Here is a 21,082-nt window from a genome sequence, read left to right as displayed (position 1 = left end):
GATAGTCGGTTCAACGGGCCAGAGGACGCCTCACACTGCGTTTGCAAAGACGCGTTCTCCACTCCAGGACACATCTGCTCCAACGGCCGTCGGACCTGCGACACAGGTGACCAGCCCACTGCCACTTCTAGTCGCTAATTCTGTGGGCTCTGTCGGTTACTTTCGTTCTATCGCGGATAGTCTCATTTCTAATCCTTTCTTTGAGAAAAACCTAAAGCACAGCCCGTTCCATTGCACGTTGAGCGACTTTAAACTTGTGGACCAGTCCCTTCGTCAGTGTCCACATCTCGGCTGACGCATTGCTAAGATTGTCGTAAGATCACAGCCTAACTTAACGCATTTGCTTGGAAAACGCTAGTATACCAGCGGCCATACGTGTGAATTAGAGTGTGAGATGAACACAGTTTTATAAAAACTGCGGAATTATTCGATCGATCACGTGTAGAGAAGTATTCAGAGTCGACATGCATTTTTATTTACTTATAAATTTATTACATGTGTTTTATAGCATAATTCGTAATTTCATTTTAATAAACTATACTTGGAAATGCCAAGTATGAAAAGAGATATACAGAATGTTGAAACCGAAAATATATTGTTATCATTAATAAAATATAATACTAAGCCACTAATCTCTTTGTGAGAATGTGAGTCATGTCTTATAAGCGATATTTTGCACGAGAGAAAACAGCTGAGTTGTACACTTATTAAAATTAATGTTTCCTTCCGAGCTTCATATACCGCATTTATGTTTAAAAAAAAAAATGCGGAACCTGGCATCATATTTGCTTTCATTTTTTTTTTGGTATAATCTAGTTTGTATCTTTGAAATTGTTAACCGAAGTGAAATATTAATTATGATGCCTATTTTATTGTATTTTAATGTTTGAGTTGTAGGGAGGACTGAAGCCTTTTCGTTTACGAATCTTGATTTATACTTGTAGGCATTTTTTCTTTTATGTGACTATGTTATTTTAGATAGATAGATAGATACTCTTTATTGTACACAACAACAATCTACACAATAACATATTACAAATAAAAAATAAATAAAAATAAAACAGTGTACAAAGGCGGTCTTATCGCTAGAGTAGCAATCTCTTCCAGACAAGCTTTGGGCATATATGACACAGCGTAGTGAAAAAGCGGTAGGGGAAGTGTATACAGAGAAGTGACAATTAGTGTCACCTAGAACAATATCAACTATCGAGTATAAATACACATACATATACAGCACAATACATACATACATACATAGATACATACATACAAACATATATATATACATATATATATATATATATATATACATACATACACATATATATACATACGCATAAAAATACTATACCTACATATAAACGAAATACATATAATATGAATAATAGCATAGAATACAAAATACAAGTGAAGCGATACTCCTACAATATGTTATGCAGAGATAAAAACAATTATGACGTACTAAGTGACAAATAGTGCGCCTTGAGGTATTTTTTAAAGCAAGACAGGGATTGGGTTTTGGGCTTGTTTGATAGGAAGAGGTAGAGCGTTCCAAAGTTGAACAGCTTTAACTGAAAAAGAATTGGAGTAAAAAGAAGTAGTGTGAGCTGGGGTTTCGAGCATCAAAGTTGACTCAGATCTAAGGGTGCGTTCGTGTGTATTACAAAGATACTTGAAACGCTCCTTAAGGTACAGAGGTGTATCAGAATGAAAAAGTATACAATATAGTAGCGAGAGTATGTGAGTATTCCTGCGAAAGCGAATCGGAAGCCACTTGAGACAACTGCGAAATTCGGAACCGTGGTCATATTTGCGAAGACCAAATATGAACCGTATGCAAAGATTTTGAAGGCGCTCAAGCTTATTTAATTGCTCCTCTTTAAGATCAGGATAGCAAGTGTCAGCATAGTCAAAAATTGGTAGAAGGAGTGACTGTGCTAATGTAATTTTGGTAGGCAAAAGGAGGAAATATTGCAGTCGTCGTAGTGATCCGATAGCTGCAAATAGTTTACGGCTCATCTCACTCAGCTGAGGTGCCCAAGAAAGATGTCTATCGAAGATAATTCCGAGGTTATTTTAAAATAATTGTTATTTTTAATTTTTTTTTTTACATCGAAACTGAAATAAAATCTATTTTAATAACGTTGAAATTTTACCCAGTGCCTGATCGACGTTGAGAAATGGCTGACAAAACGTGCCTACTCTTGTATTGTTCGAGAGTAATTGCTTTATTGATCTGTGTTATTAGGTTATCAGTTTAATGCAGCTCGTTCATAACGATTAATATTATCGAGACGAAGTGTTTAGCGTCAATGTACCATTAGGAGAGATTTATATATCGAGATATTCCTGTCATTATGGATAATATTTGCGTTTGTGAGTTCATTGACCTGTTTTCATTACTTTGTTCTGTGATAGGTGAATAATTAAAATATGTTATGTAATTAAAAGTGTTGCGACATCGTTATCTGTTGACCTATTCTAGTACATTCGTGTAACGATGCGGGATCACTGGTTTCATACTTGCTGTTTTTGACATTTTAGTGAATTTTCAGCATAATTCTTTGTACATGTGGCTCTTACAAATAGTCAGTCAAAAATTTTGTCAAAATCATCTCAAAGACGCGAAGATTTTGGTTGCAATAAATAAAAATCTGACTACAAATGTGATCTTGCAATTAATAATAATAAAAAAAATGAAAACTAATAAAAAAAAATCATTAGCTTACTTAAGTGATTGTATGTCTACGAGATCTGTGTGAAAGAGTTTGGCTCTTTTGTTTTATTTTATTTAGGAAACAAACAGTATAATAATACAACAATTAAAAAATCAGAGGACAACGTTTTGGATACTTTACGTTTTACGGGAGGATCTCCCGTGATGATGGTTTCTGTAAAGTATCCAAAACGTTGGCCATTTAAAAACTGAACAAACCGCGATAAAATCAGAAAAAATTGTTTCACTACAATGAGTGAAATTCGCGTAAACTTTAGAAAACAGCAAATAATACAACAAATTAAAAAACTTGTATAGCTAATACACAAACAAACTAATAAAGTTTCCAATTGTAAACGATTCGTAAATGAGCTATAAAGCACATATTAATATGAAATAATCGATGAATTATATACAGAAATATAAATAATTCAAGCATTAGTAAAATCAATACTTAGATAAACAAAAACGAATAGGAAATTTTCATCCAATTATCAATTACATAATAAATAATTAAAAGATAACAATACAACATTACAAAAATCAATCATACCAACTACCGATCCAATACAATAATAAATTATCACAGTAAAATTTCTAGAAATTCCTGAATTATGTAAATAATTACTAATAATTTACAAGTTTATAGCATTTCGTAATTCCGTCCTTAAAGATTACACTGTAGAAGTGGCGAAACGAATGTGATGAAAACGTTGGTCGTACGTACATTATACACGCTGAAAGAGTAAATTGTTTTGGAAAACAACTTTTTTCGAAACAAATCTTTTGAAAACCACTTGATGTAGGTCTGTTTTATTTTTAACCGACTTCAAAAAAAGGAGGTCTCAATTCGATAGTATTTAGCTATTTTTTTACGTTGTTATTTCTTGCACTGTCTTCGCCGCTATATGACATTCTCTCTAATGATCACTGGTTTACTGGAAGAGATCTCTTCCAGGGATAAGTCCACCCTTGCCATCAACTATACACGTAACTTTCTATACATTTTTTTTTTCGTTCAATAAAGTATATAATAATTTTTTTAATGCGTGTTATCTCAGAACTTTTTATGGGTGGACCGATTTCGATGATGTTTTTTAAATCTCAAGGTGGTGCTTGTCATGTGGTCCCATTTAAATTTAATCGAGATCTGCCAAGTACTTGCGGAGTTATCTTTAATAATCAGTATTTACTTCATTATTTTTTACCTACCTACGGTGTACTGGTCGATGTGATTGAAGTCAGTTATTTTCCGTTTGCGAGTAAACTCAATTATTTTATCCCGCATGGTATTTCTTGCGTCCTTGCCCTTTTTATCTGTTAATGTAATTAATATATATATATAAGTTATATTAACATATAAGTATTGTATTAGCTGTGACCATGTACAAAAAACGTGATTAAAACTGAACTATCTAATTGCTATGTCAGAAACATAATGTAAAAAGATAATTGTAACGTTATAATTACAAAAGAGACAAATACATATACTTAATCATGTCTATAAATAAGTACATAAAAGACTTGACACTTTAAATCCAATTATAGTAAATTAATCGATTAATTAATACAGTCTTAATATAAATATGCAAGTACCTGTTTGTTTAAAGTTCATAAATAGATGATATAAAGATGTTGACACGCATTTTATGCCACTTTAAAAACGTGATATAACAATATTACTTTTAAAGTCTGATAAGTTTATGTATTAGAAATATATGTTGTCGAATTTCGAAATCGTGTGACGTTAGATATTTTAGATGTTATTTTTTTTTGTCATTTCTAGTTAGTCACATAAAGTTCCTGTCCTGTGAATTATCAAACGCGTGCGAGTAAAATAATCACTACATTTTTTGAAAATTTTCAAATGTCTGCGCAATTTTCTAAATTTTTAATTCCTTAATACCCTTCTACAAACTAAAAGTAGGTAATACTAAAAAAAGTTTAAGCACATTTGTTGATTTATTTTTATTTATATAAAAACATTTACATATAGTTTAATAAATTAAGGTATATTAAATTGAATATTCCAAGTTAATATTTAGTTTAAATTATAACGACGAGTTGGCGCAGCGGTCACGGCACTGGCTGTTGCGCTAACGGTCGCGTGTACGATCCCCGCACATGACAAACATTTATATTGTCCATATAAATGCTTGTCGTGGTCTGGGCGTTTGTGCTTGTACACTGTGAGTGTTTCCGGACTCTCAACACAGGAGAGAATCCTACTGGGAGCCGTTGAGTGTGAAGCGTTTCTTAACAAATATTAACTAAAACAATTTTTTTAGACTTATATGGCTACTTCTTGTTATCAAGAAACAAAAAGTCACCAGTTCATAAGACTTCACTTGCACAGGAACTTTGTTGAGGGCATTAAAAATTGTGTTGAAGTCCCCCAGTCTCCGCCCAAATGACTGCGTTATTGTTGAACCAAAGAAGATGCAATGTACTTAATCTTCCTTTTGCACTTCTTGCTTCTTTACTAAGATGATTGATCTCGAAGTCTGATTTTATATATAGACTGACATGGAAGTATTTTCTCACTAGCACTTCAAAATCGATAGTCGATTTCAGCTCCAGTCCAATTTTTTACCGGGTCAAAGATATTTTTATATACGTGCCGAAGCATGCAGCTGTAAGTTATAGTACAAAAGCCTTCAAGGCGCTTATTAGAATTCTACCAGGCAATCGTAGACATTAAATTAAAGAAAAAATTGAATTTTTTCGTATATATATTCTACAAAATATGAAAAACTGAGGCATTTTTGAATGCTACTGCTGCTCTTTTGGGCCTTAATCTTTTTCTTAAAAAAGTCACACCGAGGCTTGCAAAATTGTACGTGTCGATTGGTGTTATTTATAAAAACGTTAATAGACAACTCTATTAAATGACAAATTTTGTGTAGATAAGACAATGTCAGTGTTAGGTACGAGCTATCGACGAGTACGCCGAGGCCTGAGCCGTCTATGTTATTATTCCTAGCATTAATGGCGTCAATTTTCCTTTTACGCCTACATGCGCTTATCCCAGATAAGCCTGCAACGTTGTTGTATGTTATATAGTACATAAATTTGTAATCATTGTTATTTGGCCATATATAACGAAATTGACAACGCTTTTATATCAGATTAAGACGCAGGTAAATTTACAATCAGATTTGTCGAGTAATTAAATTCTAAAAATAAGGTGTAACCGAATAAAAATGATAATAGTTAGTATACAAAAGTCACTTTTAAAAATAAATCTATCTATATAAATAAAAATGAATGTGGCTAAGCGCATAACTCGAGAATGGCTCGACCAATTCGGCTAATTTATATATTTTTTATGTTTCTAAAGTCCCACGGAAGGTTTTTATACTAAAAAAATAAATAATAAAAAAATATTTTTTACAATTAACTTTTAACAGAACGAAGTCTGTACGAGTAAAGAAGCTTGTAAATAATATTTATGTTGTAAAAAAAGACGAAAACACGTTATCTCCTCTTTAGTACTTTTGAAATAATTAACCTTGATAGGTTCTTCTGTACTTTCAAAACGACACAAAACCCAAGTTTTCCTATATCCATATAATTACAAGTTATAATGTGTTTTTTATTCGTGGACTTGTACACTATAAAATGTTTAAATATACAAGTTAGGTTGTGTTAAAAATGATAGACACATCAGATTAACTCTTTCCAAGATTTGAAGCTCAAAGTGTACAACGAGAGCGTAACATAGCCATTCCCATTACCCTTACTTTGCGGGAGACGCGAACAATGGAACAAAGGCCGATGTGCCTCGAAACCACAATCTGAGCTTCGCGATAAGTTAAACAACATTGTTTCATTCTCCGATTTTACTAACCGCCCGCTCTCGTATTGCACGCAGAATGATGTCACATCAGATCTAATTTCACACGTGCGGTCCACTTGGTTTAGATGGAAATGCGGCTCGTTGACACAAGAGATAACCTAATTTGTTAAGAATTAAATACTTAAGTTGAATTATAATTAATTTCAAATGACAAACTATTTATTTACACTTTTGTAGAGAATTTATTAACAAAAAAATCGTCGTGCGTGTAGTTTCAGTTCACTTAAGTTTGTCAAAGCCGTTACACTACAAATTTAGAAAACAATAGTTAATTACGAATATATTTATTTTTGTAACTTAAATGAAATTTTCTTTAATTTCAGATACTGCACGAGCCTTCAACGCCTACCTCTAGCCTTAACCTGTATAAGTCACTGCCAACTATTCCGCCCTATTACTTGCTTAATGTCGCAATGCTAGACAAGATTCACTCTAGACTTGAGAAAGCTCAAACACACACGGAAGATAAGAACTACTGGGTAAGCACGTGACAGTATCTGCAGATCCAGGACAATATGAGCCAGTCCGCGGATGAGGCCCGAGCGGCCAGAATACAGAAATATAAAGAAGAGCGAAGAAAACAGTTAACAGCAAGGACGGCTACTTTGTTCTCCGCTAATGTGACTGAGAGGTGAGCCTTATTCTTGGACATTTTTTTGCCACGGAATTTTTACTTAAAACATTGACCTTTAAATGAACAAATTTGACTATGAATAACGTTGATTTTTTTCTTATTTCAGGCGTCCCAAAAAACCAGCTAACCGGTCTCCATTAGAAGATACAGCTACAAATCTAAAGTCTTCTTCCGAATTAAATCTCAATACAGCCTCTACGTCTGTGCCAATCAGAACTACAAGAACGTCACGCCTACGAGCCGCCGCCGCTACCAGTTCTGACTCTTGCCAATCGCCAAAAAAATCAATAAGAAGCTCTTCTGTGCTATCTCTATTAGAAGAAGAAAAAAATAGAACGTCTAAAAATGCCAAAATAGTAGATAGAGATAAAACGCGACTAAATACCAGTAGACGACAGAGCCATGAAAAAGAAAATTTGAAAAGCCCGTCAACTACGAGCTTCACAGATAAAGAAAATGGTGCTATTAGATCGAAATTAAAACATTCCACTAATAAAAATATTTTAGAAAAAGACAAAAGTAATTGTTTAGTCACTAGTCCTAAAGGAAAAATTGTTGACGAAAAAAGTTGTTTAAATTTAGACGAAAGAAAAAATAGAATATCTTTGACTGATGAATCTAAAATAGTTTGTATAAATGACGACGAAAAGAGCGCTAATGTTGATGACATTTTGAATGATATTCTAGATGATAAAAACCTATCGAACAATTCTGAAAAGGATAAATTTGAAGATTTGTATAATGACTTAGTTGATGAGAATAAGAAATGTGAAATTATCGTTAACGATGGTTTTGTGGATGACGATACGCCGCCACAGGATACCGAGCTCAAAAATAGTTACAATAATTCATACATTCCAATTAAAAAAACAATAGATCTTAATAAAACTGAGGATACGGTGAAAATGGAAAAAGGTGTTGTGCCAAAAGTTGTGAAGTCTGATATGGGGTTGTTAGGTGCTGTGTGTGTTCGAAAAGTAGAAAGATTCAGTGAATTGCTCAGTAATCTTTGTTCTCCTTGCGAAGCCGATATTTTGTTCGAAGATATTCTCGTTGAAAATGGGATAGATGGTGATAATAGTTCGGTAAGTAAAGAGTAGTGTATCAAATAGACCAAGAAGTCACAATGTCATTGCACTGATATTGTAACATATTTTGTTTATTGTAGGTTAAGATACCTTCGTAATAAGTAAAGCATTGATTTTTTGAAAAATCATTAAAACAGACGAATACTTAAGTAACTATATTCGTAATTAAAAACTATGTAGCTGTTACATACCTTTTTTCCTAAACTGAAAATTACAAGAAAAATAATTTACTTAAGGCAAAATTAACCTTAAACTTTAGTACAGTTTGTTTGCGTGTGTGTGTGCGTGAATAATATCTTCCTCTACTAAAACGTCTTGGCCAATTGTGTTATTATATGGCTTCACATATTAAAACTTCGCCTCGAAAAACAAGAAATCAATATGTGCGGCTTACGATGTCGACTCATACTCACTTAATACCCGATAATCTCTAAAGCTAGCTAGCTAAACGTCACGAAGGAATAGTTTATTAAGTTAATATCATCAATATAAATAATCGTAAAAGAATTCTCACAAAAACAATACAATTAGCTATTCATTCTTACTGTCCTTATTTTGAAAATAAATATTCAATGATATTATTGTAACTTGTACAAAAATAATTGTCTTCTTACTGTATGTAATGTGGTCCTATTTAAATTTGATCGAAATCTGTTGACTACTTTCTGAGTAATCCTTGCTAACGCGTATTTACTTGACTAATTTTTGGTTTACCTACGTTGTATTACTTGTCGATGTAATAGAAGTCGGTTTTATTTTCGTTTGCGAGCAAACGCAATTATAAATATTTGCCCATATTTGTTTATTCACGTAAAATATTTTAAAAACAAATATTAATTTAGTTCTAACATTCATTCGTACTTTTATGTAAAACAAATGTAAATTACACAACTCTAAATAGTTTCGTTTACCTTATAACAATACAATTTGAATTATTTTTTATTCATATTTAAAAATAATACGATAAGTCAATACATGGCTGTTGATTAGTCTTCTACAACTAACAAGTTGCCCTCTACTTGTTTGTCGTACTTGACACAGTTTAGTTCGTTCATGCTCTATTGACAGCCTTTTATCTCTTATTGGACATTAGGATTGGAAAAATATTTAAGGGATAACTGGCCTAACTTATTACATATAGGGTTTTTTTATTTTTGTTTTTTTTTTTTTCTAGACCTCCGACATGTGTGGTCGGAGACTATTGTATTGACTATTTGCTAGCTACTCTTTCATACCAGTTCTCGCTTTTATGCCTCTCGTACTTCCATGCTGCATACTTTTTCTTACTCGCATTCATCACCTTTCTCACACGGGGTGTGTTCCCTCTAGTTTAGAGGCCTAACTGTACCAGTTGTGGACAGAGTTTATCCTGCAAATAAGTTACGGTTAGACTTTAACAGCAGGACGTAGAATAAAGCCATTTGGATCTATTTCACCTCAATAAATTATAGCTTTTAGAATCATTTTTCCGAATAGAATTATCTCATATTTACAGTGTTATTCGGCTGTCAAAAAAAAAAAAAAAAAAATAATACATCAAAAAATTATCTGCTGGATATCGTCATCCTTCAAATAGCTTTATCCATAACTGATGAAATAGGGCCATATTGTAATAAGTTTTATATTATAGTTTAGTGATTTTACGTTAAAAACGCTTCATAACAATATCAATAATATATATTTCGGAGATTAATTTAATACGGTTTGAAAAATAAAGGAATAATTTTTATCGTAAATTATCAAAGGGGACTGTCCATTTTCGGCCCAGCGTGAACAGAATTTATACAAAAAAACAAATATACCAAAAATTTTCATATATTAAATCATGATTATTCGTGATTTTCAGTTGTATCAATATAAACTGATAAAAAGTTTATTTAATAAGTATTTTAATTCATTAATTATATACGTCTAGTTTATTTTCGGTTGGTGATTTGATTATACCACGTTGCCAGTCTTAAACAAACAATTATTATTAACGAAAAATCGATTTTAAAATATTTTTAAATCAATTATTTGTTAAAATCGATTAAAAGTATTGTTAAATCGAATTATGTAATAAGAAAAATTGTCTATAAAAGTGTATTTAGTAAAAAAAATTAACTTTGGTGAAAAATAAACTATTTTAGAAACATTGTTATTGACTACATAAAAAGCAAACAATTAATTATATTAAATTCGATTATCGATTTAATCGATTTATTTTGTTTATTGAAAATATTATTTGTTATGGCAACCCTAAACTACAGACTTTTGCGTCATACATTCATTTGACTTCCATATTCTTTCATAGTGATATAGCAACCTACTGAAAGGTTTTCCGTCAACCGAGAATTCATCACTACTGCGATGTAAAATACACACTAGGCATATTTATAAGTAGGAAAATATATTTTGTATTTATTTTATATGTAAACAATAAAGGTCAGGCAGAGAAGCCATAAAAAATATTATTGCAACTGCATGGTTGGTCGACGGACAGTAGGTTGTTGTGCCTATGTCATGACAATTATTTGGTTTTTGGGCTGGAAAAGGTTTCAAGATTTTATAAATCTACCTGCCTAGTTTTTAGATAACATTCTGTTAGCGTACGAATCCGATTAGTAGAACAAAAATAACAAAAACAATGATTTTTTATTTCAGGAACCTTCTTGTAATTATCCACAAAAAAACAAAAAAGAAACACCTGGACACAAAACTATATCATTTTTCTAATTTCTACTTGTTAGTACTACTAACTTAATATACAGGGTGACTGGTGAATTACGATCAATATTTACAGAGGATACTCAGTACATGATTCTCATTCGAATTATGTAAAAAAATAGGTACTTAATTTTTGACAAAATTCCCATAAATTTCAATTTAAATAAATGAAATGTAGACACACTAATTTTCAGCCATAATGGCGGCGCGTGCGGCCTTGGCCTTGTACTGTGCCGCTTGCCGCCGCCCGCCGCAACCCCCGCCAATTCTAATTCCCCCCTAAATTCGATTAGTAGGTCACTAGGTCAGTTGGGCAAGCGCCGCCATAAGGTTTGTACGTCGGAGTATGTCCATCTTTCCGCGCGCGCGCCTAGTGATCGATCTTACGCGTATACCTAATATGTCTCGTATGAATGTGACCTGTTATAAGTAATTAGGTATGGCTTATCAATACACAAATGCAGAGTACTTTAGAGTGACCCGTTCGTGTTATATCGTGTAAAAGACAATAAGTATGGTTCATTTATTACGTAAGAAGATTTAGGGGGAGAGGGGGTCGATCATGTCTTTAGTCTCGATAGTTCTTAGGTAAAATTACAAAAATGCGCAAAGTGAAAATACCTTGAAAAATCGCGGGCAACCACGCGAGTGCCGACGAGTTGTCACTTGCTTTCGTAAACAACATTCGTTATTTCGTTGATAAATTTTAATATTGTAGTTGAATAATAATTGGATTATTGAAGTGTGTGAATAGTTTCTTTTATTTTTTAATTTTTTTGTTAAGCCTCTGGACTGATAATCTTATGTCGATAAAGATCAATAATTAAAACCAAAGTTTATTACTACCAAAAATAAAAATTATTAGTACCTACCTAAAGTATAAATAAAAATAAACATTGAAACAAACCAAACGTGTATTCATTTTTTCGTTTAGATTCTTACGTAATAAATTAATATTTATCAAATTATCAAGGGGAATATTTATCAAGGGGAAGGGGGTCGGCCTAATCATATCTTGGTATTTTTGCCTGTCCTAAGCCAAAATTAAAGTATGAAGGGGGATTGGATCATACTGGTTTATCAAAAGTAGCCTGCTACCCTGTTAACACTTGGCGGTGTTTGGACGTAGGTAAACGACCGCGCGATAACTAAATGTACCTATACCTACACACCTGCTTTGTGACGACTGCGCAGCTAGGGCGTCCAGACGACGCGTAATTAACGAGATAACTGTTGGTTAACTTTACTTAGAAGTTTATGAATATTTATTTTATACATAATTTTTTTTCGTCATATATGATCGTCAATTAACACGTCCTCAAATATTGATAGTAATTCACCAGTCACCCTGTATAATTATTATTCTCAATGCCTGTCCACTCGGGGCCGAAACCCCCATACAAAGTGGACAGTCCCCTTTATAAATAATTAAAACAAAGTCTATTTAGTGAACTTAGGTTCATGTCGTTAATTAATCGCAACAATCGCAACCATCGCTTGCAATGTTATATTAAGTTCTGCTAAATCGAGTGGTCCTGGATGGACATGACGTAACTTGTGAATGTAAAGTTTCGGCCTAATATTCGATGAGATTTGTGACAGTTAATAAATTAAGAGCTTGCCTGGTGCAGTTGACTCACACCGGTGCATCAAACCTATCGTTCGCTAAATGACGTCATACTTCTGTAGTCTGTTAAACGGTGGTTACTGTTTGCAATTAATCGTAAATCAGATCCACGTATTAATATCGATCCGAGTACCCACTATGATGCATAAATAACATAAAAACAAGATCACGCCCACGGTGACGAGAGATACAAATTCAACTATCGGCTATCATCGTTTTGCCATCTCACCGACAAAATATATTTTCTGTGTGTAGAGGTTATATTATCTATACTAATATTATAAAGATGAAGTTTTGATTGTTTGTTTGCATTGAATAGGCTCCGAAACTACTGAACCGATTTGAAAAATTCTTTCACTGTTGGGAAGCTACACTGTCCGCGGGTGACATAGGCTATATTATATTAAAATAAATAAATAGGAAAAACAGATATTTCGAAATTTTTGTTAAATACCTATGCGAAGCCGGGGCGGGATGCAAGTAATATATAAATATTTACTTGTATAATCATTCTACAAGATATGATTTTAATATTTACTCGTAACGTTAAATTTTAATTTAATAAACAAAGATAAAAACTAACGACTTATGGATCACAGCATCATCTCTTAGTGAAGTTGCGCTGATATCGCAATTATGATCCCGGCACATGGTATAATCCTTGCAGATATTTGTTCCTGAATTGTGGACGTTTATGCTCGTGTATCATGTGTGACACTGGACCACCGGTACTGCGTTTACATCCTACTGGGGCCGTTAATTCATTTTGATTCGTTTATTGTAATCTTGATTCCATTCCACTATTTTTATATCTTAATTGAATAACGTACTCGTAAATTATATAATATATATAGAAAAATATATCTACACTATTTATCTTATTGTAGATATAATTTTCTATGCTTACTTTTTGGCTTTTCTAAGAATGTATAAAATTAATTTAAATAATGATGCTGTTGGATATTACTACGCAATACAACGTTATATTTATGATAAAGTACAATTTAAATTATCGTCCGAGATTAGACTATAAATAATTTATATGATGCCATTTACCTACTTCCGATTAAAATCTTTATTAGGTGTGTTTATTTCTTGTTCTTATTTATTTTTATGGGTGGATCGCGTGTAAGATAGTATGCATAAGAACTGATTGTTGAGATGACGCTTGAAAGAAGAAAATGAATAATAAAGTGAAATGTTGGCAAAAAAAAATCGTAACATTTTTTAAAATAAAATATAGATAAAAACCTCGCAAATGTTGTTTAGCCATATATATGTCATTAACCCCCCTTAACCCCCCCCCCTCCTCTTATGACTCAGGGGTATGAAAAATAGATGTTGGCCGAGGTGTGTTTTAACTAACACTGTGCCACTAGAATTTTATATATAAGATATATATTTCGACTCGAATATATAATATAAAATTTCAAATTATGTTACTATTATACATGGTATAAAGATTAGACATTTTCGTATTGACTGAAAAAAAAAAACAATCACTTAATTCATAAAAAAATATATTTTTTTAGTAATTTTTAGTTTAGTATCACGTGTGGTGACGGTAGTTAGAATATAGCCACCGCCCTCTCTTTCCGTGGGTGTCGTAAGAGGCGACTACGGGACAACACAGTTCGACTACTATCTTGGAACTTAAAAAGCCGATCGATGGCGGGGTAGCCATCGAACTGCTGGCTTTGAAATACACAGGCCGAAGACGGGCAGCAGCGTCTTCAGTGCGATAAAGCCAGCCCTGCGGTCAACTACTCGCCTGCCCAGCGTGGTGAGTATGGGTAAAACACATGAGTTCGCGCCATTTTTGGGGTGAACTTGTGGAGGCCTATGTCCAGCAGTGGACTGTATTAGGCTGAAGTGAGTGAGTGTGATTTAAGTATTTATTTTATATGTACGCCTTAGTTTAAGAAAATCTTCATGACATTTTGTCAAACATTAATTAATATTGGTATATCAACTTTTTCTGAGGCGTCTCTGTAAATTAATTAAACCTGATCTACAATTCGAAGGTCTGTAACTAAAAATAATAGACTCGTTTTCGTTTTAAATAGCAAGTTGTTAAACTTGCCTCCCGTTAGTTATTACTACTTACCAAATAAGGTCTCTTCATATAACCTTCACCTCTGTGCATTGCTAGATACCAAGATAATCTACAGCCATGCTTGGCTTTTCTGAGGAAACTTCAATCGCCTATTAAAGTCAAGGCTCGTTCTTAAATTAATGCACATAAAATGTAATTTCCTTCATAATAAAACGTTAATATTATTGTCACATTGTTTGTAGAATCGTTTCCGTCGTGTTCTCTACAAGTTAACACAGTATTATTTACTTGTTTAAAAGCAGATTTTCTATCTTATCTTATTTTTAATATTATTTTCTTCTATTGGAATATTTAAATTCTTTCTGATATAAAAATATCGGAGGAATATTTAGAATATACGGAGTTCATTATAAAATTATTATTAATAATCTTTAAATACATTTCTTGTACGTTGAGGAAAAGGCTTAACAGTAACTAAATATGTCAACGACTTGCAGCTGAGGGATATTTAGCAGACAAATCTGGATTTTTTTTAAATAACTTAATTGATAAATACAATATATTTTGATTTTTTTACCTAGTTAACTAATGACAAAATAGTGTTGACAGTTTTTATAATAAAGTCGATATAACACGCCGCTGTAATTAGGCCGCCGTGATCGCGATCAATAATCAAACTTATCACATGCAATCGGGTCAAGTGTTCGAGCGAATATGGACATGTCGTGAAATTAAATGTACATTATCGTAGCTTCACTTAAACGCCACATATGGTACTGTACTGCTGTCTGAACATGGCGGTAGCTTGTAGTATGCGTAATTTGTTAATCAATTAATTACAATGTATGCATTTATTGCTTATTAAATAATTTGTTAGCCTTGCCAGTTTTAACAGTTAATAACTGCGGGCGATGATAAGGTTAATAATATTTAATCATCGTTTTGTATGGACGTATGCTCTTTTAATAGTTCTATGCATAGTTTTGGGTATAGATTTCATTATGTAATTATCTAGACTCTAGATTCTATGAAACTGAAACTAGCAGCTAGCAGCTAGCAGCCAAAATTAAATGACACTGAAACTAGAAGCCACGCTTTATATCTCTTAAAAAAGCAACAGATTAAGTTGTAACTGTACAGAAATTAGTACCGTTATATCATCTCGCTATGAAAAAGATCTAAAGGGTAAATTCCACCCCTTCTATTTTTTATATTTAAAAACCCAAACAGGGAGGTTAATTCGATATAAAAGCAAAAACTCTATGTCTTTAAGAGCCATTTCACAAAAATCGGTAACAATCCGCGAAATTGTAATATTTTGACGTCGTTAATCTCAGTGTTGGATGCAATAATGTAGTTTATATTCTTGAAATATAATAGAGTAACCTTTGTTGTAGTCCATAGTCAGATCAGAATTTTGATTTATATTATGTGTATAAAATTATTAACCTTTTCATCAGCCTCCTCCCTGGGTAAACGGTCGCAATGTATACTTTGAAGTCCTACTTTTCAATAACCTCTACGTTGAATCCATTTTAAAAAAATATCATAATATGTGGAATATAATTTTGTTGTCCACTATCATAGATTTTTATTCCATTTGTATCTCTATTAAACGATAAAAAAAAATTAAAGTTACGAATATTTTCCAAATAAGTACAATTTTAAAAGCGATATTTCTCTTAGAAAACTAAGAAATTTTAACGAACTATCTTCATCAAAGTAAACTTACATCATTAAGGAATACAAAAAAAAAATAATTAAAAGATGTAATTATTTTTAATACATTTTATATTAAATAATAAAAAGATAGTATATATCGCCACGCATCATGCCCGGTAAATCAGTCGAGCGCTAGCGCTCTTAGAGGTAAGGTCCACGCCAAATTCTGCGCAGCCGTCTCTTTCGCTCACACGCGCTAAGCGCCTGTTGATATAGCGGATAAAACGCATTTGATACTTTCATAATAAAATATAAATAAAATAAACATATTACGAAAATGACTGTAAAATAATATAATGATAATTTCTGTAAACAAATGTATAATTTAATTTTCTTTTCTCACACTATCAATACAAATAGGCATTTCAATCTGTTTGTCTTGTTATTTGTTAATTAATATGTTTGTCGGTGTCGATGTCATTAAATGCTTTTTTATTCATATCGTAAATATTAGATTCATTCGTAAACTGAAAAAACTAAATCAATTTAAAAAAATTGTTTCATAAAATTGATTTTTTTAATTTTATTTTAAATTTATTGACTGTTGTTATATAACATACTTGAAATTTTTAACAAATTAATTATGTAAAAAACATTTTATACCATAGTTATAATTTTTATTATACATCAGAAAATGATCACGATGGTCTTTTGGTTGTCACACTATACGTACTAGCACAAAGATCGCGCGGCTCGTACGACTCGCGCGATGCGACCAAATTTACCTAAACTTGCAGAGCGTAAAATTGTGAAATGGCTCTTAAGCATGAAATAAGGTTAAAATTTAAATCAAAGTTCGTTTAGAATATTAAAAAAAATTAGAAAAAAAGGTAAAAAAATAAATAATCCACTTTGATTATTTTTTTAATATTGCAATTTCCCTAAGGAGGCAATTATATTGTATTTGTGAAAGTAATCATATCTCTGCTCGTGGACACTACATTTTGTTGTAACTTCGTAGAAACCTTTCTATTACTGTCTAGAAACGATGATAAAAATTTCAAAAGGGATACTCAATCCCTTCTATTTTTTTTTTATTTTTTTTTTCTCTAAGACAATGCCTATATACTACTTTTTCAAATGTCTATATCTCTGCTCGTGTACACTACATTTTGTTGTAACTTCGCAGAAACCTTTCTGTTACTGTCTAGAAACGATGATAAAAATTTCAAAAGGGATACTCAATCCCTTCTATTTTTTTTTTATTTTTTTTTCTCTAAGACAATGCCTATATACTACTTCTTCAAATGTCTATATCTCTGCTCGTGGACACTACATTTTGTTGTAACTTCGTAGAAACCTTTCTATTACTGTCTAGAAACGATGATAAAAATTTCAAAAGGGATACTCTATCCCTTCTATTTTTTTTTTCTCTAAGACAATGCCTATATACTACTTTTTCAAATGTCTATCTCTGCTCGTGGACACTACATTTTGTTGTAACTTCGTAGAAACCTTTCTATTACTGTCTAGAAACGATGATAAAAATTTCAAAAGGGATACTCAATCCCTTCTATTTTTTTTTTATTTTTTTTTCTCTAAGATAATGCCTATATACTACTTCTTCAAATGTCTATATCTCTGCTCGTGGACACTACATTTTGTTGTAAGATCGTAGAAACCTTTCTATTACTGTCTAGAAACGATGATAAAAATTTCAAAAGGGATACTCAATCCCTTCTATTTTTTTTTTCTCTAAGACAACGCCTATGTACCATTTCTTCAAATGTCTATATCTCTGCTCGTGGACACTACATTTTGTTGTAACTTCGTAGAAACCTTTCTATTACTGTCTAAAAACGATGATAAAAATTTCAAAAGGGATACTCAACCCTTCTATTTTTTTTTTATTTTTTTTTCTCTAAGACAATGCCTATATACTACTTTTTCAAATGTCTATATCTCTGCTCGTGGACACTACATTTTGTTGTAACTTCGCAGAAACCTTTCTATTACTGTCTAGAAACGATGATAAAAATTTCAAAAGGGATACTCAATCCCTTCTATTTTTTTTTTTTATTTTTTTTTTCTCTAAGACAATGCCTATATACTACTTTTTCAAATGTCTATATCTCTGCTCGTGGACACTACATTTTGTTGTAACTTCGCAGAAACCTTTCTGTTACTGTCTAGAAACGATGATAAAAATTTCAAAAGGGATACTCAATCCCTTCTATTTTTTTTTTTATTTTTTTTTCTCTAAGACAATGCCTATATACTACTTCTTCAAATGTCTATATCTCTGCTCGTGGACACTACATTTTGTTGTAACTTCGTAGAAACCTTTCTATTACTGTCTAGAAACGATGATAAAAATTTCAAAAGGGATACTCTATCCCTTCTATTTTTTTTTTCTCTAAGACAATGCCTATATACTACTTTTTCAAATGTCTATCTCTGCTCGTGGACACTACATTTTGTTGTAACTTCGTAGAAACCTTTCTATTACTGTCTAGAAACGATGATAAAAATTTCAAAAGGGATACTCAATCCCTTCTATTTTTTTTTTATTTTTTTTTCTCTAAGATAATGCCTATATACTACTTCTTCAAATGTCTATATCTCTGCTCGTGGACACTACATTTTGTTGTAACTTCGTAGAAACCTTTCTATTACTGTCTAGAAACGATGATAAAAATTTCAAAAGGGATACTCAATCCCTTCTATTTTTTTTTTATTTTTTTTTCTCTAAGATAATGCCTATATACTACTTCTTCAAATGTCTATATCTCTGCTCGTGGACACTACATTTTGTTGTAACTTCGTAGAAACCTTTCTATTACTGTCTAGAAACGATGATAAAAATTTCAAAAGGGATACTCAATCCCTTCTATTTTTTTTTTCTCTAAGACAACGCCTATGTACCATTTCTTCAAATGTCTATATCTCTGCTCGTGGACTCGCTCGTGTATTTTTATTTTATTTTTTTTTTCTCTAGTTACAACAAAATGTAGTGTCCACGAGCAGAGATATAGACATTTGAAGAAATGGTACATAAGCGTTGTCTTAGAGAAAAAAAAAAAATAAAAAAAATAGAAGGGATTGAGTATCCCTTTTGAAATTTTTATCATCGTTTCTAGACAGTAACAGAAAGGTTTCTGCGAAGTTACAACAAAATGTAGTGTCCACGAGCAGAGATATAGACATTTGAAGAAATGGTACATAGGCGTTGTCTTAGAGAAAAAAAAAAAAATAGAAGGGATTGAGTATCCCTTTTGAAATTTTTATCATCGTTTCTAGACAGTAATAGAAAGGTTTCTACGAAGTTACAACAAAATGTAGTGTCCACGAGCAGAGATATAGACATTTGAAGAAGTAGTATATAGGCATTGTCTTAGAGAAAAAAAAAATAAAAAAAATAGAAGGGATTGAGTATCCCTTTTAAAATTTTTATCATCGTTTCTAGACAGTAACAGAAAAGTTTCTGCGAAGTTACAACAAAATGTAGTGTCCACGAGCAGAGATATAGACATTTGAAGAAGTAGTATATAGGCATTATCTTAGAGAAAAAAAAAATAAAAAAAAAAATAGAAGGGATTGAGTATCCCTTTTGAAATTTCTATCATCGTTTCTAGACAGTAACAGAAAGGTTTCTGCGAAGTTACTACAAAATGTAGTGTCCACGAGCAGAGATATAGACATTTGAAGAAGTAGTATATAGGCATTGTCTTAGAGAAAAAAAAAAAAAAAATAGAAGGGATTGAGTATCTCTTTTGAAATTTTTATCATCGTTTCTAGACAGTAACAGAAAGGTTTCTGCGAAGTTACAAAAAAATGTAGTGTCCACGAGCAGAGATATAGACATTTGAAGAAGTAGTATATAGGCATTGTCTTAGAGAGTAAAAAAATAAAAAAAAAAAATAGAAGGGATTGAGTATCCCTTTTGAAATTTTTATCATCGTTTCTAGACAGTAACAGAAAGGTTTCTGCGAAGTTACAAACAAAATGTAGTGTCCACGAGCAGAGATATAGACATTTGAAGAAATGGTACATAGGCGTTGTCTTAGAGAAAAAATAAAAAAATAAAAAAAATAGAAGGGATTGAGTATCCCTTTTGAAATTTTTATCATCGTTTCTAGACAGCAATAGAAAGGTTTCTACGAAGTTACAACAAAATGTAGTGTCCACGAGCAGAGATATAGACATTTGAAGAAATGGTACATAGGCGTTGTCTTAGAGAAAAAAAAAATAAAAAATAAATAGAAGGGGTTGAGTATCCGCTTTGAAAATTGTCTTATCTTTTCTTGATAGTAAAGAAAAGGTTTCTGCAAAATTACAACAAAATGCAGTGTCTATGAATGGAGATATGATAACTTTAATAAATTTTATTTAATCGTCTGCTTAGAAAAAATCCCAAATTAAAAAAAAATTAAAGTAAATTTTTTTTTTCTAATCTTTCTTGTTATTATAAATTACCTTTGTTTTCAAATTTTGACCCTATTTTATGCTTAGTAACATTAATTTTTTAGCTTTTATATCGAATTAACATCCTTTTTTAGTATTTAAATTTAAAAAAAAAATAGAAGGGGTGGTATTTACCCTTTGGATTTTTTTCCATAGTTAGATGAATAAACGGTACTAATTTGTGTAAAGTTACAAATCAATCTGTTGTTTAGAAGCAGAGATATAAAGAGTGGCTGCTAGTTTCAGCGTCATTAGATTCTAGAGGTTAGT

At 32.0% G+C, this 21,082-nt stretch overlaps 1 protein-coding gene across 1 annotated transcript in view; it reads left to right on the top strand.

Moving 5' to 3' along the window:
* The window catches only part of LOC123659415, a 118,321-nt gene that overhangs the window by 9,334 nt on the left and 87,905 nt on the right, over positions 1-21,082 (top strand). Inside the window, 2 exon segments of the mRNA XM_045594631.1 lie at positions 6,899-7,206; positions 7,316-8,294. Of these exon segments, the coding sequence (XP_045450587.1) occupies positions 7,091-7,206; positions 7,316-8,294 (1,095 nt within the window). The 5' untranslated portion in view covers positions 6,899-7,090.

The sequence above is a fragment of the Melitaea cinxia genome, chromosome 14 (genome assembly GCF_905220565.1).
Source record: "Melitaea cinxia chromosome 14, ilMelCinx1.1, whole genome shotgun sequence".
Classification (NCBI taxonomy): Eukaryota; Metazoa; Arthropoda; class Insecta; order Lepidoptera; family Nymphalidae; genus Melitaea; species Melitaea cinxia.
The sequence above is the reverse complement of the archived record's forward strand: the minus strand, read 5'-3'. Positions and strand labels throughout refer to the sequence as shown.